General features: G+C 42.1%; 1 protein-coding gene across 2 annotated transcripts in view; it reads right to left on the reverse strand.

The window, feature by feature from the left end:
* Positions 1-1,082: 1,082 nt before the first annotated feature.
* Positions 1,083-24,658, reverse strand: part of SRGAP1 (SLIT-ROBO Rho GTPase activating protein 1) — a 146,926-nt gene continuing 123,350 nt past the window's right edge. For both annotated transcript variants that reach the window (XM_050892233.1, XM_050892226.1), the window contains exons 16-22: positions 17,396-17,501; positions 13,696-13,920; positions 13,031-13,110; positions 4,799-4,979; positions 4,085-4,219; positions 3,613-3,958; positions 1,083-1,812 (exon numbers count right to left, since the gene is read on the reverse strand). In XM_050892233.1, coding sequence (XP_050748190.1) covers positions 1,435-1,812; positions 3,613-3,958; positions 4,085-4,219; positions 4,799-4,979; positions 13,031-13,110; positions 13,696-13,920; positions 17,396-17,501 — 1,451 coding nt within the window. In that variant the 3' untranslated portion in view covers positions 1,083-1,434. The remainder of the gene's footprint in view (positions 1,813-3,612; positions 3,959-4,084; positions 4,220-4,798; positions 4,980-13,030; positions 13,111-13,695; positions 13,921-17,395; positions 17,502-24,658) is intronic.

A 24,658-nucleotide genomic window follows, 5' to 3' on the forward strand; every position in this document is an offset into this window, starting at 1 on the left:
TTGTACTCCTGTAGGTGGACCACAATGGATTTTCTTCCCCGTCTTCTTCACTGAAACTTATTTTATGGATTGGATGTCAGAAAATATATTCACAGAAATTATATTATGGCTTACTGTTGCAATGTGCAAAACAGCTGTACATTTAGTTCATGCCTAACAAAGTTTAACAACAGAGCGCTAAGCAAAGTTGACAGTCGTCACACAGCTGTAAGAAAGGTACTGATTTCTGTCATTTAAAAAAAAAAGGGGAAGAGGGGGGGAAGTGGTTATGGAAAACTTTAGTCAGCTTGAATCTAGGCGGTAGAAACGGAGCTGTCTGTCCTGTGAGTGACCCTGGCATTGCTGGCAGGAGGCAGTCCCCCTTCAGAGAGTCCCCGTCTTGCTGCCATCAGCATAACCGAGGGTGTGTGCAGAGCGTTTGCGCTGTGCAAGGCAGCCAGCACAGCTAGGTCAGCTCGAAACTCCGACTATTACAACTCAAATCATGTCTTTAATTGGACACTGAGCAATAAAGTCAATGGGATACTTTGCTGAATTACTGTGTAGTTGATCCTTTTAATCGCCTATCAGCCTGCCTAATAGAGACCAACAGGTTCACATACTCCCCAGAGCCTGGCTCGCTCGACTATGAACTTCAAATGAATTTAGCTTTTGTGAAAAATGCGATATCAGGGAACGAAGGTCTAGCTTCATGGGAAAAGGTACACTATTACAGAGGGCAGCAAAAGGCGTTTCTAGATACTATCCTGGAGATGTGCTTTAGCTGTGACCTGGAATGCTGCTTTTTATCAGTGAGAGCAATGTGATCTCCAGATCCATCCAGCGCTTGTCTCTAGTGAGACTGCCAACAAGAAAGCTAAAACTCGGTGCCAATTATGAGAGTTGTGAGGGTTTGGTGGGGTTTTTTTGGTGTGTCTTAAATAAGAGATGTGGCCTGAGATGACTTAGACATTCCACACAGACACTTAATCCTCACATGCTAGATTTCAGCTCTTACTAACCTGCTTAAGATTTGGTTTGGTGACCCAGAAATGAGAGGTCCCACCTCCCCTGACCCCCCCGCCCCTTAGTTTTGTGCAGGATCTGTTATTATATAGTACAGTAAGACTGTGAAATATGGTACAACATGGCAAGCTGTTTGTGATCCGTGTTGTTTTTATTACAAATGGTGCAGCATCAAGTTTTCAAGTAAGTCTATGTTTGTTTTTTAAAACGATGCACAATTGTCCAGTTTTTCTTTTAATTGAAACCATACAAAATACAAATGCCCATGTTAATGTAGCTAGTTTCAGACAATACATTCAAAAACACTGAAAAACAAAGCCTCTCCAGTTACAAACATGAACAAACGATGTTACGGAGCCCTGACTTCTATCGTTAATCCATCCCTTTCCCTAGCATACCCCAGCCGGGCGCTGTGGGTGGCTGAGCTGCCTACATTGTGCAAGATTTGTCGGCTGGACCCTGGGAAGGAGGGGAAGGCCCTATGCTAGGATTTGTTTTTGGAAGAACAATAGGTTTTGGCCTAAGAGCAGGAGGTTTCAGCTGCACTCCCATTCTAGGGGCCACCATGGGCTTGAAAGTACTCATGGTGTCACTGGAAGAACTAGTGCTACGGCGGATCTGAGGCTCGGAGCTCCTTAAAACGACGCTGTGGAGAGGGCTGAGCGACTCGGTGGAGGTGGCAGGGGTGGGGGTGTTTTTCATTTGTTCCAGGGTGTCCAACACGACATCGGGGGCGTGCTTCGCCGAGCTCTGCCGCTCCAGCTCACGGAGCTCGTTCAGCGCCGTGTTCATCGTCTCCTCGATGTCCTGGGTCAGAGCACAGAGAGAGCGGCCTGTCATGTGAATTGCTACTGAACGCAAAGCACCGAAGGAGCAAGGGGAGGGGGCGAAAAATGCATCAATTAATTTGCCAACCATCCTCTCTTTAACGAATATTATAGTGCTAAAACCAGTTTCCACCAGACTTATGTGAAAGACACTATGATTGACAAGATGGCAGCTTTGGCTGGACATTACAACTATTTAACCTGTTTACATGAGAGAATCAAAAAAATCAATTAAACCAAAACCTGCAAGCCATTTTATTAAGTGACTGTCAGGACAATGGATATTTGCTTAGCAGTGTTTTTAACGGTGAAGATTTCTGTCATCTCTTGCGTAGACAGCTGTAAAGATTTTAGTCCGTTTGCTAACTCTTAGCTAACTGCTCCCCTCCTCTAGTGCCTCAGGTGTTCAGGATCTGTATTCCCTCACATGGATTATAAAACCTGGTTTTGTAAGGAAATAAAGCTTGTGTGTCTATCAGCTCTTCTCTCCTCTTGTTTCTCTGAGTTAAATCGTAAGCAGAACAAACTGCAAGATATTTTTCAGTGAGCTTACCTAAGAAATTATTTTTTTAATCAGGATTTCTGGCACAAATTCTAAAAGAATGCACCAAGACAGTAGTTTACTACTTTCAAATGGTATTGAGATACAACTAAGGTTAAAATATCTGGTGTTCCCTGCTTGCTCACAGTGACTTTCATGTAGTTTAATCAAAGTTTGGGTTCTCTCACTGCTGCATGATCACTAGTCTAGGCATAAAAAAAAAATAGCTTAAGCCAAACAGCACTGTATGTGGTTCCAGGAAAGTAAATAAATAACTTAGAGTAAAATAAAACAGTAACAACATTGACAGTTTCTAACTCTAATACACGGTTCAGCTTTCTGACCCAAGCATGACAGTCTCTTCTATCTCTCGTTGGAAACAGAGTTTGAAAGCAAGCATTACCAGTACATTAAATTTTAAAACATGAGTGCCAGCATTATTGTAAAATACTTTTGCAATCATATTGTACCCTCAGGGTGCCCCTAGTAATCATCTTATCCTACCTAGACAAAAAGCGAGTTCTGAAGACAGCGGTATTGATTTGCTCAAGAGCTGTTACCAGCTCTGTACGAGAGACCAATTTGATGATCGGGGTGCTCCCTATTCCATCCTTCTCACCTCTTCACTGCCAGGAATGAGACTGGTGAGTGCTCACACAGGGATAAGATGGCCCACGATTTATGCACGTGCAACATCTTGCACATTATGTTCTTAGGCACAACTACAAGCACCAAATCAACATACGGTATGAACTACATGTGAACTACATGAAAACTACGTAAAATCCACAAGACCCTGGAATGTAAATCTGTGCTTTGAATGGCAATGGTCACTACTAGCCAGTCAGAGCACTTTTCTGCATACCATAATACTGAGAAAGAATTGAACACTAATTACATGCAAGTTGTATTAGGCCAGCCTTCAGCAGAGCACAGCAATTTACGTAGCTGTTGTAATCATATACTATCCTAGTGTTCCGTGTGGCAAAGGCAATTTCATTACAGTATAACGGGAAATAATTTCTTTTTATTGCTTCTGCAATGTCTATTCCCCCTTGTGCTTCTTCTATCCAGGATCCCTTAATGCATCTTCATTCACACACACTGTGTTTAGAAAGCTAAGTAGGATATTCTCCTGCACACATACTCCTACCAGTATACGTGCTCTGTGCTATGCTATTCACTGAGACTTGCTCCTCAGAAAATCAGAGAGTGACATAAAATAAAGACGACACAAACCTGAGCTATTGACTCTGGGTCCAGTGGTTTATGGTCATTGAAACCTGTGTACTGACCAGATGATGTGGATCTTCTAATTGGAGGGCTATCAATCTTCTTTAGAGAATCATGCCTACTGATGTTAGTGAGACTGCCATGGCCAGGTCTACGCCGCCTTTCAGGGCTGTCAGCATTGAGGTTGCGATTTTGAAGGAGGGCTCTGGGACTGCAGTGAGTTGCCAGGTTGGGGGAACCTAGCTCCACGGACGAGTTGGAGAGTGGGTGAGGTGGGTGTACTGGGCAGTGACCGTCACTGCTCCTGCCGGGGCGTCTTAGAGGCGGTGGAGGTTCTGATCTCTTTCTTTGCCTGCACCAATGAAGAAGTGGTTATAGGACAAGTTGTAGGGACCCACTGTAAGCACACGGAGAAGTAATTGCTGTGTTACCTGAGCTGTGACCAGTACTACTGAAAACACGTTATGCTCAAGCTTACCTTCCCAAATACACGTCAGAGTGACGGTCAGTGGGAGAGTTCATGTCCTTTGATGATGACTTGTCCTCAGTTATGGGTCCGCTGCTGGCCTCACTGTCTGCTTTTTGGCTCAGTGTGTCTGAGAAAGTATCATCCCTGAACAGAACACACATGGTGAGATGAGAAGTCAGTGAGTTAAGTGTGACAGAGAGCATCTTGGCACTCCCAGATTTTAATCCCCTTAAGAAAAGCAGGCATGTTATAATGCACTGCAGCCCCTCCATGTCTCCAAAAATTGCTTCTAATCCTTCTGTTTACTGAGCTCTTTACATTTTGAGTGTAACCTTTCTGTAAAGAACTTTGCCATCCCTGGCAAAGCACATGCTTAATACTGTAAAACAAGAGTTCAGGGCTGCATTTCTCCAGCCCTTGCTATTCTGAAGTCAAATGTCAGCAATTGCTACAAAGAGATAGTCAAATTAAAATAGGTGCAGAAGCATCTGTCTCTTAATGTACTGGGAACATATCCATGAACAAAGTAGCTTAGCCTAGTGGCAGCTTTTGATTAAGAGCTGTCAATTCAGGGCAATAAAGGCAGAGGCATCCTGCCTAGAAGGCAAATGTTTAATCTCTCTGAGCCTTCAAACCACTGTCCCATTTGGAAATCACTTTGTTAATTGCTTCAGCATGTTTTTACACACCACCAAGAACCTAGTCACACCAGACACTGCTTACATATCCTGCACCACTATGTACTGGTGAGGGACAAGGCCATCAATTCCGTTGTGCCTTCCTTCCCACCAGTCTTCAGACGCTCGGTGATAGAGCAGAAGGGAAGCTCCTTTCTTGAAAGAGAGTTCTCGTGCAGATCTTCCAACGTAGTCAAACTTGGCTATAGCTTCTATGGGCTCGCACTCTGGGTAGGGAGGGAAGAAGAAGAGATATCAGATTCCACTCTGGCTTATCTGCTCATTTTGGTTTCATGAAACCCATTTATTGCATTTTCTCAGTGCTCATTCTTATTGAGCAGAGCTGACAGAGATCAGCTGAACTAAGGCAGACTTCAGGCAGTAGTTATAATATGTACCTTACAAAAAACCATAATCAATCCATGCCCCAAGTGTGAAAAATCTGGGTTGCTTTGCAAGCTGCCGAAAACATAACAGCATACTCAAATGTTACAATAGCTGCTGCTGGGAGAGAGGCCTCTGCCTCTTGCTGTAAGGGCTCCTTCATGGCTAGGGAGTGGGATGGAGGCCAGGCAATGAAGACCTCCGAAAATAAGATGAACAAACTCAGATGAATAATCAGAGGCCCGACGAACCGGTGTGATAAAGGAAAAGTAAACGGGAGTGCCTTTAGCATCTGAAGTGGCAAAGGAAGGAAGACAGGATTTCACTGTGCATGAGTAGGGATACTCTGCCTAACTGGGCTATGAGATTTCTGTCTTTTACGTGAGGAGTGTGCAGACCTAGTGAAAACCTAGTGTTTTACACAACACCAAAGCCTAGTGCTTTAATATGCTTCCTTAACACCCTTTCTGAGTGAGGCAGACAGCTCCAGACCGCCTAAGGACGACTCCTCTGCAGGGGCAGTCCTTGTGTGGCCTGAAGTTGCCTAAGGCAGCTCTGCCTGCTCCAACACCCCGAGTCCCTCTGGTTTCTGCAGGGGAGGCTGGTATTTTCTGAAGTCAAACATTGGTTAGAGCAGTCCTGGCTAATGTTCTGTCAGTATGCTGGTAAATTCAGCCTTACACTGGTAATGGACTCCATCCTTTAACCTATGCTTGGGTCAGAAACCTACTGATGTCAGTGAAGGGCCCCTGCTGAATGTCTGCCTTCAGGTATCTTCAGAGCTATGCTCGGACATCAGTGAAACAGCTGTGATTTTAACAACTTCTAGTTTCTTCTGCACAAAACCAAAAGCATCTGAGCTCAAACAGATTAAAATTTGTCATCACAGTCTCAAAACATACAGAAAAACCTGCAAAATACAGGTTTAAAAATCACACACTTTGTTGATTCCAATAACTCAGAGTCCCCAAAATGACAAATTTTGTTATATAATTAGAGCAATATTTAGATGGAAATTAACATCTGGGCTAATGACTAGCATAGCAACTTCCTGTCTGGTACAAATTAAAATCGCTGAGGTTGTAATTCCCCAAAGAACCAGGCTGGTAATGAAAGCCACTGTCCCTTTATGACAACATTTTGCACAGGAATGTCTTTTTAAAATTAACTTTGTCCCGCAGCATGAAAACATAACGACAGCACCTTTACTGAGGTTATAGTTTGCAGCTCATTTTTTTAATAACTTGCCCAGCCTGCAGAAGGCTGTCCTGTGGTTTGCTGCTTCTGCAGGCACACGAAGAGCTCCCGTCAGTGACAAACTGCAGGGTGTTTAGGAGTTGTTACAAACTCGGAAACTTTCCAGAGATGGCATACAGTGGTACGGGGAATTTACTGTTACAAATGCAAAAGTAATGTATGCTGGCAGAAATGACTTCGATTATATAAACGCAAATAAGAATCTAGCAATAACAGTATTAATTCCTGAAAATGCATCCCTACTGGATGGCTCGCTGGCAGGCATTCCCTGGTGGGTGGGCAGGGGGCGATAGGTTTCTTGGTTCTATGTTTTTAAGCAAAGAAAATGTAAAGATGACATAGAAACATTCTGGAAAACTGGGAAACCTTTAATGCTGGTGTGTATATTCTAATATACAATCTTGTTTTCATTTCTAGATAGTCTGTCTACGGTTTCTCTCTAACAGAAAGTACAGATGTGACAAAGCGACTATAGGCACGGAAAGACACTATTGCCAAATGCAAAGAAATAAAACTAAACATGCCTGTTTATCTTGCATTATGTTTAAGAGGGCAATGTTAAATCGAATGGCAATAACGTAACACTGACAAAAGAATGCTGTTTTTACACATATCATGCACGTTGCTTGTGGAATTCGTTATAAGAAGGTATTATTGGGATCAGGTAGGATTGAAAAGGAGCAGACGTTTGTATGAACACACTGTTCTCAGATTGCAGGTAAGTTACGGGTTATGGGAAGAGTGGATCAAGAATTCAGAAGCAAAAGCTCCCAGGTTTCAGAGAGCCAGTCACTCACTAACAGGTAATACTTTAAAATGCAAAAAACCCCAACCAAACAAAAAAACTTTACAGCAAGTAAGAAAACCCCAAATTTCCTGTACATATTTTCCTTTGACATTCTCTGAAGTTGACTGATAATGGTCATGGGTACTGGATTGATTGATAAACCCCTACACTGATTAGCTATGGGATTTCCCATTTCTCTGCTAATTTCAGCAGACCATGTAGTATCCCACATTTGAGTATACAAGTCTTTTTATTTACAAATTAATGGACTAAACTAGAAATAGTTCTGTCTCCCTCAGCAGAATTACACTAATCTAAGTGTGGTGCACGATGAGAATCTGTTTTCTGCATCCTTCCATCGCCTGCAAGACTCACATACTTTCTCAGAGGTCTGAAGGAAGTTGCCCTACTGGAACCAGCTGTATGAGTTGGTAATGTACCCATAATGGATGTGACTTTTGACACACATTCATTAGATTGCCTGGGTAGCAAATCCTACCTCCTCAGGGAGGTGTGCTCAGTAGATCTCACACAGTTTTCTTAATAGAACCAAAAATAAGTTCAGACAGGTTTTACTATTTTGAAAGGGGCGTTTTCTTTGCTTGAACATTGCTTTTACATGGAGAGAACTTTCCTACAGCAAATAGTACTGAGACTGTACTTAAATAGTAATTCACCTTGTTACAGGCCAAGTCTTAACAGTTAAAAACCAAATGTCCTGGTTTCGGCTGGGATAGAGTTAATTTTCTTTCTAGTAGCTGGTGCAGTGCTGTGTTTTGGATTTGGTGTGAGAATAATGTTGATAACACACTGATGCTTTAGTTGTTGCTAAGTAGCGCTTATCTTAAGCCAAGGACTGTTCAGTTTCCCATGCTCTGCCAGCAAGCAGGTGTGCAAGAAGCTGGGAGGGAGCAGAGCCAGGACAGCTGACCCGAACTAGCCAAAGGGATATTCTATACCATGAAACGTCATGCTCAGTATATAAACTGAGGAGAGATGGGCAGGAGGGGTGGATCGCTGCTGGGGCATTGGTCAGCAGGTGGTGAGCAATTGCATTGTGCATCACTTGTCTTTTCTTGGGTTTTATTTCTCTCTTTTTTTTGTTATATTTGTTTTCATTACAATTATTATTATTATTATTATATTTTTCCTATTATTAGTTAGCATTATATTTTATTTTACTTTAGTTATTAAACTGCTCTTATCTCAATCCATGAGTTTTACTTTTTTTTTCCGATCCTCCTCCCCATCCCACTGGGAGGGGGGAGGGATGAGCAGCTGCGTGGTGCTTAGTTGCTGGCTGGGGTTAAACCATGACACCAAAGTACCGTGACAGTTACTCCTAGAAATAAATGCATTTTGAAAAGTTAAGCCATTTAATATCAAGGTTACTGAATGACAGACAAGCATTTCCAAAAAAGCAAAGGTGATGAAAGCTACATTTGGCATCTGTAACTCAAATTCTGTGTGGTACTGAACGTCTAAGAGTAAAATTGACAGCTCGGAGGGAAATGTAATTGCACTGCTCTGTCCATACCTGGGGGCGTTCGCCCACAATAGCAAGAAGTATTTGATGACATATAGGATCTCACCAGCTATCATCTCTACTGACTCAGGCAATGTTATGGATGTGAAAAATTAGGACAAACTGAAGAACTGTGGGAAAAGCTTCCACTGCTTGGAAGAGCAGAAAGGGCAGAAGAAATGTAAGTGCTAATTTTAATTTTGGGATTGGAGTGCCAGATGTAGTACTAACCTCCCTACAGAGGTGATGGCACTCAAGTGGCACTGCGCTGCCCTCTATGCCTCAGGGCACAAGGAGCTAAGGAAAAGAGGGGAGATCACCCCCCCTACTTTTGGGGGGGGTTTGCTGTTGCTCTGTTCTGCTCTTCCTCAGTTCTCCCAGATGTACCCTGGCTGGTGGGAATAGAGTATGTCCTTGAACTCCCTGGGAAAACGCTATCTCCCTATGTCTTTATCCTCTTCTGCACCCTATCAGAGAACAGCGGCTTTGCCATTTCAAAGTCCTGTCCTCAGGACAGCAGTTCTCTGACTGGGGAACAGCAAAAGCAAAGAAATGTTGCAAGGTGTTGACAGAACAGAATTTGGCAAAATGTCGATCACAGCATGCTCTACTGAAAAGCAGGAAAATCACTATGTGTTGGGGACACAACAATAACTTACAGTCTTATGTGTCCCCGTAACTTTTGTTTCCAGCAGAACTACCATCTCAATTTTTACCCTATGTTTATGAGATATCTACGAACAGTATGATATTAATTGTATGTATGTTTTCCCAGGAGAAACCCATCTGTTTAACTTCCTCAGGAAATTCTCTCTTATTTCCTTTGAAAACAACCCTAGTCACCCTTTTCCAGCCTCCAACAAGAATAAAAAATCTCCAGCAAATTGATGGTAAAGGAAATATGCTAAAAACTGCTTCAGCAAAACATGAACAATATCCTTTGAATCTTTACTGCTGAGGCACTTCCAGGTAAAGGTCCTTCTGCAGCAAAATTACAGATAGATTTTTTTGTGCCTCAGCTTGAGTACAAATGTTCTGAACTTCACAAATTAAATTTCATTTCCAGATTTAGGAGAAAGAAGAAACTTATGCGTTTTCCTTAATAGGGATACTTTCTGCACATTTAAAAAAGACTGAAAACGCTACAGTAAAATGCATCTCCTTCTCCTTACCCCTTCCCTTTCCAGTGATCAACAGAAATATATGAACACAGTAACCTTAGGAAAAAAAAGGCAATTTATATCCTTAAAATTAAGCAGTTATGAAGTATTTATATGCTCAATTATAAGTTCCAGTCTTCTTTTCCCCAAGCTACCAGATTTTACCTCTGCAGACATAATTTAATTTTTAATTTTTAAAAGTCTTGTTGTTTTCTAAATTGTAATTAAACATTCCCAGCACTACTGAGCCAGCCCCTACCGATGGTTTTATTCTAGTAGGCACAGAGAGATTCACTTGTAGTTCAACTTTATACAGCAAGTAATTCTTATAACAACAATAACTAAAGTAGAAAAATAAATCCTTTTGCTTTTGATCATAGCCTCTGGATTATGTTTCAATAACCCTATAATTCCTATGGGGTTAGCTGCTTGGTCTTGCATATGTACACAACATTTTGGCATAAAACTAATCAGACTTTCAACATACCCCCCCACCCCCACATTTATAGAATCTGCTTCTTCCATCTTCTAACAGCGGGAAATACGTAAGTACCACATGTCTGATCAATACAGCAGCAATGCTGTGCCTCCCTTTCTCTCTCTCCACATGCAGCTGGCAGTGATGCATCCAGCTTATAATCAATGAATCAATGACATTAAACCCCCAAAATACTCCAGGCCCTTTAGTAGAAGCTTTTTTTTTGTCCACCACAGGTCAATCAGTGACTCTCATGAAGTTCAATATGCAAACTGAAAAATTCTCACCTATTCTCATATCTAGTGTCAAGAACATTTTTTAAAAGGAATTGTCCAAAGGACAAACACATGAATGTATGTGCAAAGAGATGGTGAATGCATTTAATTTAAAGCCTGTAACCTACATTAGAAAAATGTGCCTTTGTAACGGAAAGCCGTATCCATGGAAAAAAATGGGTTAGAGCTTGCAGGCTGGGAACCGAAGACCAACACTGTTTTGTATGCGATCCAGGCTCGCTAATCTTCATCTTTGCAGCAGTATTTCCCTAGATTACAAATATTTTTGTGCTAACAATTATTTCACCGTAAACACAAATGTCCGCTTCCTTTCAGCACTGAATTAATTAAAAAGGTGCGATGGGGCAACTAGAATTAAATTGCTGGCCAGTCTGGCGAACAAAAAACCATGTCTTGAGCAGTTAAATCTTAACAGAACTTTGTCCTGTTGACAGCTATTCTCTTCACGGTTTGTCTTCACTAGTGACAGCTGTAACACAGGTAGCACCACAACAGGAATGTAAAACTGTTATTATAACAACACAGTGGTGGGGTAGAGCCCGTGATTATCGAGGCACAGGTGATGCTCTATGTGATGCTCTATGTGATGCCATGGTCCTGCTCCTCTGGATCCTGCTGATGTTTTAATCTTTCTTAGGCATGGTTTTGAAATAATCGCTTTTGATTGCTACTGAAAAGCTGCACTTCTTTTCCATGCCCACTCGGGTCTTTATCTCTCAGTTTGGTCATGGGACCCCAAAGTCGGCCCCAATATATTGAACTGGTGTGTCACCTGCATTTCACTAATGCTCTAAATGAGAGACAGACAGACTTCTTCAGCTTCCACTCTTGCTTCATACCTCCAATGGAAGAAGGAGCTCTTAAAAAGTACAGCTATACTGTCTTGGAAAAATAAAGTGCAACTACGAGTTTGTTCACACCATTTAGCGGAGCTGTGTTGTAGAAAGATGGCGGGTTTAGCTCTACAGAGCTGGTCAAGAGCAACCCACATACAGGCTGTCTTGTAAAACTGTCAGTATTCCCTACTGCGGGTGCAGGCGTGGGTATACACCCCAGGCAGCAGATTAACATTGACTTCTCTCCTGTCCTCAGTTTTTCCCCCTTCTGTGATGCCTGCCCACCCAACTGTCCCTCCTCTCCAAACAGCTGCACTGACAGACTCCGCCGGCCCCTCCTCACTGCGGCAAAGGGGAAGAGACAGGCAATCTGTCACTGACAGCTGTCTACGTGACAAAGCAGAGGGGTACAGCTAGAGTGGAACTATTGTTTACATTGTTCTGTGCGCAATGAGACCACTGTAGCCAGGTTTCCTATAGATACACCTTCCTCTTCCCTTTCCCTATGGCAATCGTCCCAGCTCCCAACCAGTATCCCTTATGACATCCTTTAAAAAAAAAAAAAAAAAAAAAAAAAAAATTCCTTCTCTGCTGTAGCTCTTTTCCTCCCCTTTCCCCCTCTCTGTCTCTTCCTCTTCCTCCTTCCACGCATCCTCTGAGATGGACAAGGGGCAGCTTTTGTTTCTGCTGGTGCTAAGTGCATGCGTGCTGGTTGCTCTGTCTGGGTTGCCTGCTGGTCAGATATGCACTGAGCTCACACTTCAGCTCTTCTCTACAGGGAGCGGTACTCTGAATCCTTCACCTCTAACTGGCTACTAATTGTCAGGAAAATGGTAGTTATTTAACAATTTTGACACCTCTTTCCATCTATTACATTTGCTTGAAACTGGGCAGAAGTTACTGGGAGGGGCATCTGAAGGATGGTCCAACTGAAATACGTCACAGTCAAATACACCTTTAGGGAACCTGGCTAAAAAGAATTGATATAATAGAGATGCATCAGATTTTTCATGAATATCTATCGTATCCAGAACTGTCAGAGTATATGTGATTAATATTTATAGCAAATGATTATTGTTCAGAAGTTTCACTGTGGGACACACACACATGTTTTTCAGTAGTTATAGATCCTTTAGATGGAACAGCTTTTAAATTCATATCAAAATAGAGCCCACTGAATGGCAAATATCCCCTAGCTGAAATATTTAAAGACACACTTTTGATAAGTTTAGTTTTTGCAGACAAAAGATAAAGAGTCACTAAAAATGTAACATTATATCAGAAAATAATATGTGCTGACTGAAATAGTTTCTCTCTTGCCCTTCCTGTGACTGGGCAAATCAGGAGAGAACAAGGAAACAGCTGGTCAAACACAGATGAATCAGAGTGAAAAAGCACACAAACAGAGATTAAAGATGCCGGCTTCGCTACAGAACACCAGGACTGAAATCCCCTTCTTTCAAATAAGGCACAATTAGGAAAGGAAGAAGGTGTCCCGCATGAAACACCTGTAAAACTTACTCCCATCAAAAGCACAGTAAGGTAACAGACATACCGTCTTCACTGGTATGGGGCTCTGTACTAGCATCCTGGTCTACTTCCTCTAATGTACCATGTTCGCTGTATGGGCTGTCACTGAAGGGAAAAAAAGGATGAGCAGAGAGAGAAACAACATATATCAAAAATATGTCACCCCCATGAGATTATTTAAAATTATTCTTATAATGTTATAAAGTTATGTGCAACATAATTCTCCTGATGTGCTATGAATACACAATCTCCTTCAAACAATGTCTTCAGTTACTAAGAAGTTCCCAGAACCTTCGAATCTTTTCATTCATAAAAAGCATGTCTGTGTTGCTAAGAGAGGAAAAGAGCAGGGGGAAGGCATCATAAGATGCAATTTGTTAAGGTGGTTCACAGCCAGAGAGCCAGCTTCCCACCTGGCTGTGTGCTCTGCACAGTACACCTGGAATTCTGGCTGCGTCTGGCTGAACACAAGGGTAGCTTCCTCCACAAAATGCTGTAGGGAACCTCATCATAACTGCCTTTGCTTCATGTTTTTTTACAGCTAACACTTTACTATGTGAACCTAAATGCTCTTCTCAATTAGCTTCATACTTCTATTGTGTGCGAAAGTAATTCTGTATCACAGGAGTTATCCAGACAACCAGCCTAATGATTTTGTTAAGGAGATAGAAGGGTAATATTCTGACTTACCAGTACTCATCTCCAGCCATGCATTTTTCATACACTGGGCCATCAAGTTCTTTAACGTCTGGAAAAATAGCCTCATGATGGATGATGATAGTTTTGATTATCTCATTCACGTGTGCCTGACAAGACACCTGGTCTTGTATGTCTGGAACAGGCATCAGGGTTGGCCCAAAACAAATGGCCAGGTTGTACGGATCCATCATGTTTTCATCACTGTACTGCGAAAGGCTGTTATAACAGAAAAATCAAGAAAAATTGACTTTTGCACTGCGACTAACTTATTCTGAAAACTGGAGAAACTTTGTTTTCCATCACAACTTAGAGATTTCCTGTTCTCCTTGACACTTAATCCCACATAAAGTAACAAAACAAAAAAGAGGATTTCTTCAATAGGCTATATACATTATAAAGTGAGTTTATAGCACATATATGTATGTATATGTATGTGTTCCCACACTATTGTGTTTAGTGTATGCTGACCTAATGGGCTAATGTAAAATGCATCAACTGCTGCTGCTTCTACCTCATCAGTGCTTATCCTTGGAGGCCCAAGTGGACTGGATCCACAGTGGGTATACATGCCTATCATTTCTCATCAGACCTTGATGCATCTCTCCCATCAACTGGCTATATAACTTAGGCAGACTGAATTGTCTTCTGGAGGCAACTAAGTTCCTGGATCTTGCAAAGGCTCTTGTGACTTCTGGTTTCTGTTTTTAGCATACAACCTAAAATCCCTGAGCACCTTGTTTTCTGCCCACAAACTCCCACAAGAGTTTCATTTTGGAAGCGTCCAAACAAAAGGCTTTGACTGTTCTTATTAATCAACTTTTGCAAACTCTCCTTTCCTCCAGAAAATGCAACATTACTAGTTTTCAATTTTGATTTTGAATGAAAAGTTGCTATTTATTCCCTTGTTTAAAAGCATTGACATTTCTAGTGGAAATGCTGGCTTTTGAGTGGTTCTGTGCAGGGCCAGTCAAATAGAACCTGAAGCGCTGGGGTGCCCTTTACCTCAATGTTGTTCTGCACTCTGAAGCAGCATATGAATTATTACGTCTGGTTGTGTTTAAATACAGCATCATATTTCCTTTAGAAAGTGAATTTTAGAGAGTGTTTTCCATGTACAAACAATACAAACTGAAGAGGCAAACTTTCTAAATGACTCCCCTCATAACTAGCTTGTAAAATTAATCATGCTCTCCCCTTTCTTATGCCATAATTTATTATCATGTCCTGTGTGTTAATTGGAGACATCTTGTTCTACTGATTTATAAGGTGGTTTGGCATTTATATGTGTGCAAGAATGTGTAAAAAATATTATAACTATCATTGTGAAACGTGAAGTTCTGCTGGTGGCTCATGTGGTGCTCCTCAGGGCTCAATACTGGGGCTGATACTGTTCAACATCTTCATGAATGACCTAGACAAGGGGATGGAGTGCACACTCAGCCACCTCACAGATGATGCCACACTGGTGGCGGGGGGGGGGGGGGGGGGGGGGGCGCAGCAGATATGCTAAAGGTCAGGGTTACCATTTAGAAGGACCTTGACAAGATGGAGGAATGGACGAACGGGGATTTCACAAGTTCAACATGGATGAACACAAAGTCCTGCCCATGGGATGGAATAATCCCACATATTACCACAGTCTGGAGCTGACTGTTGGATAGCAGCTCCCAAGGAAAAGCACTGGGAAAAGCACTTCTTGGACAACAGGTTGGATGTGATTCAGCAATGCGTCCTCCTGCGAAGAAGGCAAGTTGCATACGTGGCTATATTAGGAAGAGCAAAGCCAGCAGGTCAAGGGAATTGATTATTCCTCTTCCCCTTGGTGCTTGTGAAGCTGCACATGAGGTACTGTGTCTAGTTTTGAGAGACTGACAAACTGGTGAAAGTCCAGAAAAGGATGACTGAGATGGCTGGGGAGCTGGAGCATATGGGTTATAAAGTGAAGTGGAGAGAACTAGGTTTTGTTCAGCCTTTAGAAGAGAAGGCTACTGGAGAATCTAGCTGCAATCTTCTACTGTCAAAATTATAAACAACAGAGAGTCAGACACAGGTGCACAGCAAAGAGATGAGAGGCAAGACACAAGTCACAGTAAGGGATATTCCAACTGGAAGCAGGAAAAGAATTCTTCACTATAAGAGTGACCAAGCACTGGGACTGACTGCCCAGAGAGGCTGTGGATTCTCTGCCCTTTGAAGTTCTTGACTGGACAAAGCCTTGAGTAACTTGATCTAACTTCAGAACCTTTGAGCAGGAGGCTAGACCTGATGAAGTCTCCCATGAGGTCCGATGACTTCATGTGGCCAAGCAGGCATAATCGCATATGCAAAAAGCAGAATTGGATCTGCAGAAAGTCAAACTATGGGAATGTTTTTCCTGTGGATGCACCAGGAGCAATTTGGAGGCAGTAAGGGATTTAGCCTGCTTTCTGAATTGCTTTCCTGGAGAGAGCACAGATGTAGCTAACATGACCATGTAACAAGTACAACCTCATACAGCTCTGGGCAATCTGTATGTCTAAATAGAGGAGAAGCTGTGATATTAGGCTTTGAGACATTGACACAGTGTCACTTTTGGGGGATGAATTCATGTTTCAAATGAATGGTTATTTTCATAAAACTTTAGATCTCTGCTGGTCTTTTAAATATTGCTTGAAAGTGGTTCAGAAATTACTAGAAGAAAGGAAACGGGAACAGCTGTGAATACAGGCATACACACATAACCTGGCTGCAAAGACTCTGTTTCTATAGGAACAGACAGGATGGATGAAATGGGGAAGGTCACAAAGGCAGAATGAATCAGCAGAGGGCAAATTTAGGAAAAAAAGAGGAAAAAGGCAATATAAAAACAGATATAACAGGAAACAGACAATATGGCAGCAGAAAGAGAAAAGCTAGAATCAGGGCAAAGTGCACAAGAAGCAAAATTTTCAGTGAAAATACTGGGGTCAGCAAAACCAGAGAGGGCTGTGAAGGACTGGAGGGAGAAACACAGTGCAACTGCCCAACCTGTCTTTTATTTTCTCTTTGAGAATGAAGTTGTTTTTCTGGGATGATGAAGACACAAACACCAATTTCCCTTTCTCACACAACCCTCCTTCTAGCAGCTGCCTGTGTTTTGCAATGTGAGAACCAAGCTACTTTATATCAAAGCATACACAGAGGATGTATGTTCTCTATACTGGTAGCCCTATTACCAGAAAATAGAAGCAGCAACACAAAGTCTCACCCTGGCAGTGCCTAGCATCAAATAGGTAGCTTGTCATGCCTGTGCTGCTTGAATATACTGCTTATTTTTCCCGTCAGGAGATAAAATCAGCTTGAGATAAGGAAAAAAATCCTACTTTTAAATTACATAAACTATTTTTAATGTAGTTACAGTTTGTATTTGTTATTTTTCTTATCAGCTTATTTTGTTATCAGCTTTAATGCTGTAGCCTGTACTCCCCATTTCAGACAACACTTTAATCTGTCTTATTACAACCTTGCTGAGTTTCGGACAAATGGAATTTTAATTTGAATGAAAACTGGTGTTTTCCTTCTATTTTCATTGCCAATTAGAAGATTATCTTTTGTGTTAAATGGAGCTTAAATGTAAATTCTACATAGAGTACAAGTAAACCCAAAGAACTTCAATACCAGCAGAGGAAGGCAGATGAAGATACAGTATCTCAGGGAATTATAAAGCACTTACTGGTTGAGGAAGGCGAAGAGGTATCTCATCACTATAAGGACCGACCTGGGCAAAGTAAGGAGGAGTTTGCGGATGTGAAGAGCCCTCTCATAGAGATTGTCTATTCCTGCAAACAGAGGAAAGTATTTTAAGTTCCCTTTCATATGATGGTCTAAAATAGCATTCAGTCAGTTTACTCAATTTACTTTGACTCTTTACCATCACATGTCCCTAGTCAGTATCTTCTCATTTTGGCCTATTAGAAAAAATAAGATCTAAAAGTCCTTCTCCCTCTCATTAAAACCACACAGTTTAAAAGTAACATCTTTAAATATAAGAAGTCACAAATCTGCCTAAGTCAAACCCTGGCCACTTGCTGAGCTAGACGGCTCACAAAACCACAATATCAGTACATAAATAACCTGAGGGAACCAAGAAGAGATGTTTGCCATCAGTTTCAAATACAGATTCATTCTCTTTATTTGAATGTTCATATCAGGTATAATATCCCAATCACTGAGCTTTTCTAATGAGTTTTCTTAATCAAATGTCCAGCTATAACTCTCTTAATGGCAAAGTAGGAGAAAGGCCTTATGTTTTACGGTATGTAAGCAACGAACACAAAGACCACATGTATTTTCCCAAATGATTTTACAGCAGTCCACCAAAATCCTTCTGAAGTGGGCAAAACAAGGTCAGCTTAATAAAAGCATCAGTTCCTAATGACTTATAACAACGGTGCATTATCTTCTACATTGGTCAGAAAGATTATGTGGCTGCAAGTGGGGTAGTGATGGGATAAAAGCCTAAATTGTTTTTCAAAATGAGTAATATCTCAATTTTTTACTCAGTGTGTTTTCTGTGTAAATGACAGTGTTAGAAACAACTTAAAATTTCAGTAATGCTTTTTATGTCAGCCAAGAAAGAATGCTGCAATTAACAACATCTAGGGGAAATCTTAGCAGACTACATGAGAAATACTGTCCAGTGGCACTGAAATGGATATTCAAAAATTTGGAAATGAGAGAGAGCAGCTGATTCCAATAGCTGAAAAGCCATTTGTACCACAAAATCTGATATTTAAGAGTACACATTTAAAATAATTACTTACATAAAAATGTGCTAACTGTAAACAGAGTCCCTGGTGGTTTTTTGTGCTCTTTGGTATGGCTATTTCTACCAATCAGCATTTATTTGTAGATGCAAAATGTGTGTTGACTTATGTTTCTTAGAAGAACAACTAGTGTCTAGTAATTAGTATTTTGGTACCACGAACTAAGCATAAGCAGAGCATGTCAGCAGCGAGACTTGTTTACGACACAGAAGTGCTACCGTTCATTAGGAAATGCTAGTATAGTAAACTGGAGGGGAAAACCTGTTCCCACATCTGCATTTACAGGAGATTCCACTGGTTCAGAACCACTAGTGTGCTGGGGAACAGAAGGTTCTGGGATTGGGTGAAACTCAGCTCCTTCAGAGTTTCTGCAAAAGGAGAACAGCCCACCACCGCTTGCATGAAAGAAGTCCATTTAGATTGTGGTAGCTACTGCGGGAGCAGCAAAGCAAAACCCCTGCAGGAGGTAAAAACCTGTTCCCTAGCAGAGTGGCTGAAGACTGGACAGTGTCCCTGGTGAGCTGCTGCAGAGCTGTTAGGGAAAAGGACTGCTGGCAAGTTGTATAATTTATAACCTAACGAGTCACACTGAACCCAAACTCTAGCTGAAAATCAGTTCAAGCCATTACACTTTCTCAAGTGGAGTATGGGACTTGAAATTCATTTTTATGTTTCTGTTACATGTGGACTGCACGAATCAAGAAGTATTCCGGTTAAGAACTGGAGTCCATGGCAGGGACGTGCTAAGCCTGGGAGCTGCTTGCACAGTGAGGATCCGCAGAGCAACCACAATTCTCCTCTCCCTTTCCAGTGCATCCCACATCTTGGAGACGCCAATGCTACGTACCCTCACTGCCGCACTGCAGTGCTACACTGCTGTTCTGCACAGCCCACAGACACCAGTTTTAGTGCAAGGCCTTTCTCCACCTGCCTAAACTAAGCCACTCCCAGTGGAAGGAGCCTGCCTGTATTTTCAGTTCCCGTTCTTCCAACAAAAGCAGCTGCTGTTACAGCTAGGGCGCCTTGTGAGTCTCCGGCTCAGCTGACCTTCCCCCTGACAAGCCTGTCTGTGAGTCTTTGTACACAGAGTTGTAGGTCTGGGTGGTTTTGAGCCTGTGTGTGTGTGCACAGGTGGATTTTCTATGGAGAGGGGCTGAGGGAGGAAGGTCCAAAGGCGCTTTGGTTACATCTTTCACCACTCCTGCCTCAGCAGCACTGCTGCGCGGTGCTGTGGCACAGCTCCTCACCAGTCTTTCCGCCCTGTGTGCTGGATGTGGGAAGCTGGAGGGAAGTTGTGACGCAGCACCAGGACCTGCCTTCTGCATTACAGCCTTTCCTGGCTAATGCCTTGTGCTGCAGACCTGTCTCTTCCAGCCAGTTCTGGAGACTGGCCCTGGACCAGGTTCAGTCATCACTGAGTTCAAATCAGACCCGAGAAATGCACTGGCCAGGCTCCCAGGTGGGTCCAGCAGCTCCTTCCAGCAGTGTGCTGCCTATCCGGATGCAATAGCTCTGTCTAAACTAGTGAGCTAAACCAGGATGGGGCACAGTCTTGAACACCAGCGGGCAGCTACCACACAGTAGTTATCACACTCTCCAATGTGCTTGTGGTCTGTGCCAACTACAGCTCTTCCAAGCAGTTCCTAGACATGGTTCACAGCATGCATGAGCCAGGAACTGGTCCCAGTAGGCAGCATGGACACAGCAGAGTAGGTACAGAGAGTGTGGCTGTGCGGCAATGTGTTGAGCTATTCCAGCTGCCCTACTGGGAGCATGATCAGTACTAAGTACTAGCAGGTCACCTCTATACCAAAGCAGTTACAAGCTATACATGCTGGAATGAGGTGTGTGTATTTCCAATACCTTCCTGGTAACCCAGTCCCAGTTTCCATGAAAGCCCCTTTATTGAAAATCCAAACTACTGCCAAGTGGTAAATTTGTGTGCTTTCTGTGTTATTTCAAAAGGCTTGTTTGTCTTTCTCAGCACTGATTCGGTTTAAAGGAGATAGGTAATAATGTTATGTATTTGCATGCTGCTTTTAAATGAGGAGCCAAATTTCATAGCTGCTTGCATGTATGCAGTGCGTGAGTGTTTGGGTACATAGGAAAGAAGGAATGAATACAGAGCGATCTTTCTGCATCCAGGCAGAAAGAATTTGCAGCTCTACTGCTTCCCATGCAGAGGGAAGAGAAAGAATTGTTTTGCCTCCACTGGCTTTGCTGAAGAGGGCCTCGGGGCAGAACGGCCATCCAAGCTACAAGCTGGTTGCCGCGAGGAACCACTGGCAATCCCAACACTGCAGAAAGCTGGCTGTGTCTCCCCTCTCACAGCACTTCTGTTGGAGCCCCTCTTTTCATTACTCTGATTTTCAAGAACTGTAATTAGCCCTACCTCAGTGCCCAGTGAGGTATTACCCATTTCTCAGCTAAGAAAACTGAAGTGCTGATATTACATTACTTGTCCTAATAATACAATCAGCTGCTGAGCAGAAATAGAAATCAGGGGATTTGAAAACTGGTTCATTACTCTAATGATACGATGAGACTCACATTCCCAAACACAAGCAACAGGACAAGCCTCTGGCAAGGCCAAGCACACTGAGAACTAACGTGTTTTTTCTGACTGGAATGAGGGAGGGAAGGGAGATCTGTGTGAAGGACACATGAATATCAACCACAAATCAAGACTACCATCAAGTAAATATCACAAATAGAAATGGTTATTATTTTCTAGTTCCCAGTTCTCAGAGCAGAGCAAAACTTTTGGAGCTCTGGTCCGACACACCTGCCTTCCAGACCTGTCTCAGCCACAGGGATCAAACCCACAAGCAGCAGAGTTTCCTGCCAGCCAGACAAGAAGGTGTTTTGTGTGGGAACACTGTGCTCCTGTCAAAGTGGAGCTACAGTGCAGCCCAGAGCACAGGAGACATTTGTGGGGTGAAACAAGAGAAAGGGAAGAGGCCAGCTTCTGGGGCTTCATGACTATAGTACTCTTGTGGAAAAGCCAGGCACCTGTGCCCAGAACTATTAATGTATTTTTATCAGACAATATGGAGCAAAGCACCCTAATAATATAAGGAGCTTGGTTTTCTGTGTATCCATTAAATTATCTAGGCAGCTAAGCATCAGAGGTGTTTGGGATCTAAGGAGCCTCCACCAGCTACTACGAAAAATGAAAAACAGAGAGCTCGGAGCACTCTTCAGAGGTCATTTAAGTCTACAGTCTTGCCCTTTGACTTCACCTTAATCACCTCTGAGAGATGTCTGTCCAACCTGTTCATAAAATTCTCCAAAGAGGTAGATCACAACCTCCACAAGAAAACCTGTTGAGGTGCAATCTTGCATTGCTCTTGGAAAACATTTATTTATTCATCTCCCATGGACTTCCTCTGCAAACACTCCTTGTCCTTGAACTGGATGAATGAACCCAGATGAGACTAATGTCATTGCATAAATGAAAGAATTACTTATCAGCTAGCTGCCTCTTTGTCAGCCACGGGCTAAGGACCAGTTCTCAATAGCATGAGATAGGCATAAATCCTAGCTACTCAAGCGTTAAAAGGTGTGATCTTTGGCCTCCAAGAACACTGGAACCTGTTCTGGAGAGGCAGTGTCACCTTTGCTTACTGCAGAGACACACAGAATCAGTGAATGTCCACTTTTTTCTTCCATGAGAAATAACACATTTTAACCACCTGGTGACTCAGGATGAGGTTTTTGCAACGGCAGACTCTAAAGTGAGACAGATCAAGAGTGAACAATCTGCCTCAGAAGAGTAAAGGAAACCTGAGAGGGGAGAAAACACAATTACTAACACAAGCCCCCAAATACAAATAAAACAAAACTAAATTATAAATGAAGGGGATGCATTCATCCTAAATAACATTAAGAAAATGTAAATTGAAGTTTAATTAAGCAATAATCCTGAAGTAGTAGAGCATGTAAAAGGCAATAAATATTCAAATATATAAATGCACTGCTTTGGTGATGGAGAACAAAAGAATTTTGCAAGAGAGCAATTGCTGGTGGTTCTGAAATATTTTGGGCCAAATGAACAGCTACATGCCTTTATCACTCTGGTTTAGTTAAAAATGCTATGAAAGCACTGTACTTTTCCTGGTCTTGGTTCTACACATGGCCTCTCCTGCACTGGTGGTGAGACATGGTTATCTAACAAGGAGAAGATTCAGCCTGGGAGCAGTCAGAGCTCAGAAATGTGAGTTCTAGACTGTGCATGTTCTACCACCCTTTGTTAACAGACAGCCTCCATGCGCCAATCTCAGTAGTAACAGAAGAACTGCAAACATATGGCAAAGCGAAGATACTATTGATCAGAACTTGTGGAAGGAGCAACCTGGTGTCAGCAATGAATGAATTGTGCTACACTAACAGCCAGTGTTGTGCAAGCTAAGCATATTTCACAGGCAAGGGTAGCACAAAGGAGGAAGAAGAAAGCAAACAATGGTAATGTAAGATACCTCTCTCCTTTAGGACGACTGTTTTGAAGGATAAAATCCAATGTGGTATCTCTATGTCGGGGTCACTCACTACTTTCACTTGGTGTGGTGCCTACTAGTAGCAGTGAATGATATGAATATGCCTAATGCGTATTTTACACACCCGCTGAACGTCAAATGGGACTGAGTTACACTTGCAGACGTAATTTTTATGGTCAATTTGCAGCTGACAAGTAATCTACATGAATACGTATTAGCATTGAAGTTAACAATTTGTGCCTCTTTCCACTTTGGTAGATGAGTCCAATCCAGCTCAAAGATATGTATATATTAACTCAGCAATGCCACTTACAGCTCTTTCAGATCTATTTAAGAAGGCATTACAGGACAAACACAACAGTCTCCACTGTCAGTTAGGGAAGGAAAGAGTTGTCATTTTGTTGAAACATTTTCAGGAAGAGTTGACGATTCAGAATATAGTTTTTTACTTTTTAAGTAACGGGCAAGAGTCTGCAAAAGCAATAAAATAATTTCCTTTCATAACATTTATGCCTTTAGGTAAACAGGCACTGCTGGCAGCAAGGGACTGAAATGATGAAAATCAGAAGGAAAAAAGATGTAAGTTTTCATCCGTCCTGGCATCTTAGTATATCAAATTTAAGGCAAGGGAGGTGAAACCATGAAGAATTATAAAGACCTGAGCAGAAGCTAAGCAGTCTGGGTAGCTGAGATGTGTCTGCTGCTGCATTGCACAGCTATGTATGTGAAAGTGAACTGTAATTCACGTGTATAGGAACTCACACCAGGAGAGGAACTGCAGTCCCCCAGCAGTGAAGGTGAATTATGGCCAGCCCTAAGCACTGCTTCAGTACCCTCTGCCTCCATGTAACTTCCACTACAAATATTTTGCTTGTGTTTGGCCCAACTTGTTTCTACAAAGGGGCAGAAAAGAAGTGCAGTGCAACTCTCCTCCCTTCCCCCCGCCTTATTTTACCCCCCGGATTGCCGAGTGCTGCTGGGAACAATAGTAGCCACTCCTTTTGTTGGGAATGCAGAATTATGGCCCATAATCAGATGGATTCTTCATGTTCTGTCCTACCTTTTATGCTTGCTCTGGAGAAGTCATGATTTGCCCCAAATTTTATCTAAAACAGTTCATAAGCCCAAACAGAATAACATTGTTCTCATGAGTCTAATTAATACAAATTGCCCTAAAAGTCACAGTCATTTTGTACTGTTTCCACTGTATTTGCAAAAGGGAAAGCATTAAATCACAATGCTCTACTTCATTTCAAATATATGCATAAATGCAAAGGAATTCCTCAGTGGCTGTACTGAGGAAAGGTTCATTTTGCAGCTGTAGCCTCAATTATGCTTGACATCCATAACTAAGTACGTCAGTTTCAAGGGGTTTTTCACTGGCAACATTACATTTCCATATAAAATGTGTGACATTCTGCCCTTCTACAGTTTTATGTGAACATTAACTTTATGAATTTGCTTTCTCCCTCCCCCCTTTTATAACAATTTCTGCCAACGATTAAAAAAAACACACTGACATTTATCTTGAAAAACTATTTGAAAACAACTTAATGTTTATTCCTTTCCTCACTGTTTATCAGACAGTGAACCCAATATGAATTAAGAGTGTTTAAACCCTCTTATTCAAAAATGTGAAAGCTTTCTGGACTTTACATATCAATTGTGACCTAA

This window comes from Gymnogyps californianus, chromosome 1 (assembly GCF_018139145.2).
Source record: "Gymnogyps californianus isolate 813 chromosome 1, ASM1813914v2, whole genome shotgun sequence".
Classification (NCBI taxonomy): domain Eukaryota; kingdom Metazoa; phylum Chordata; class Aves; order Accipitriformes; family Cathartidae; genus Gymnogyps; species Gymnogyps californianus.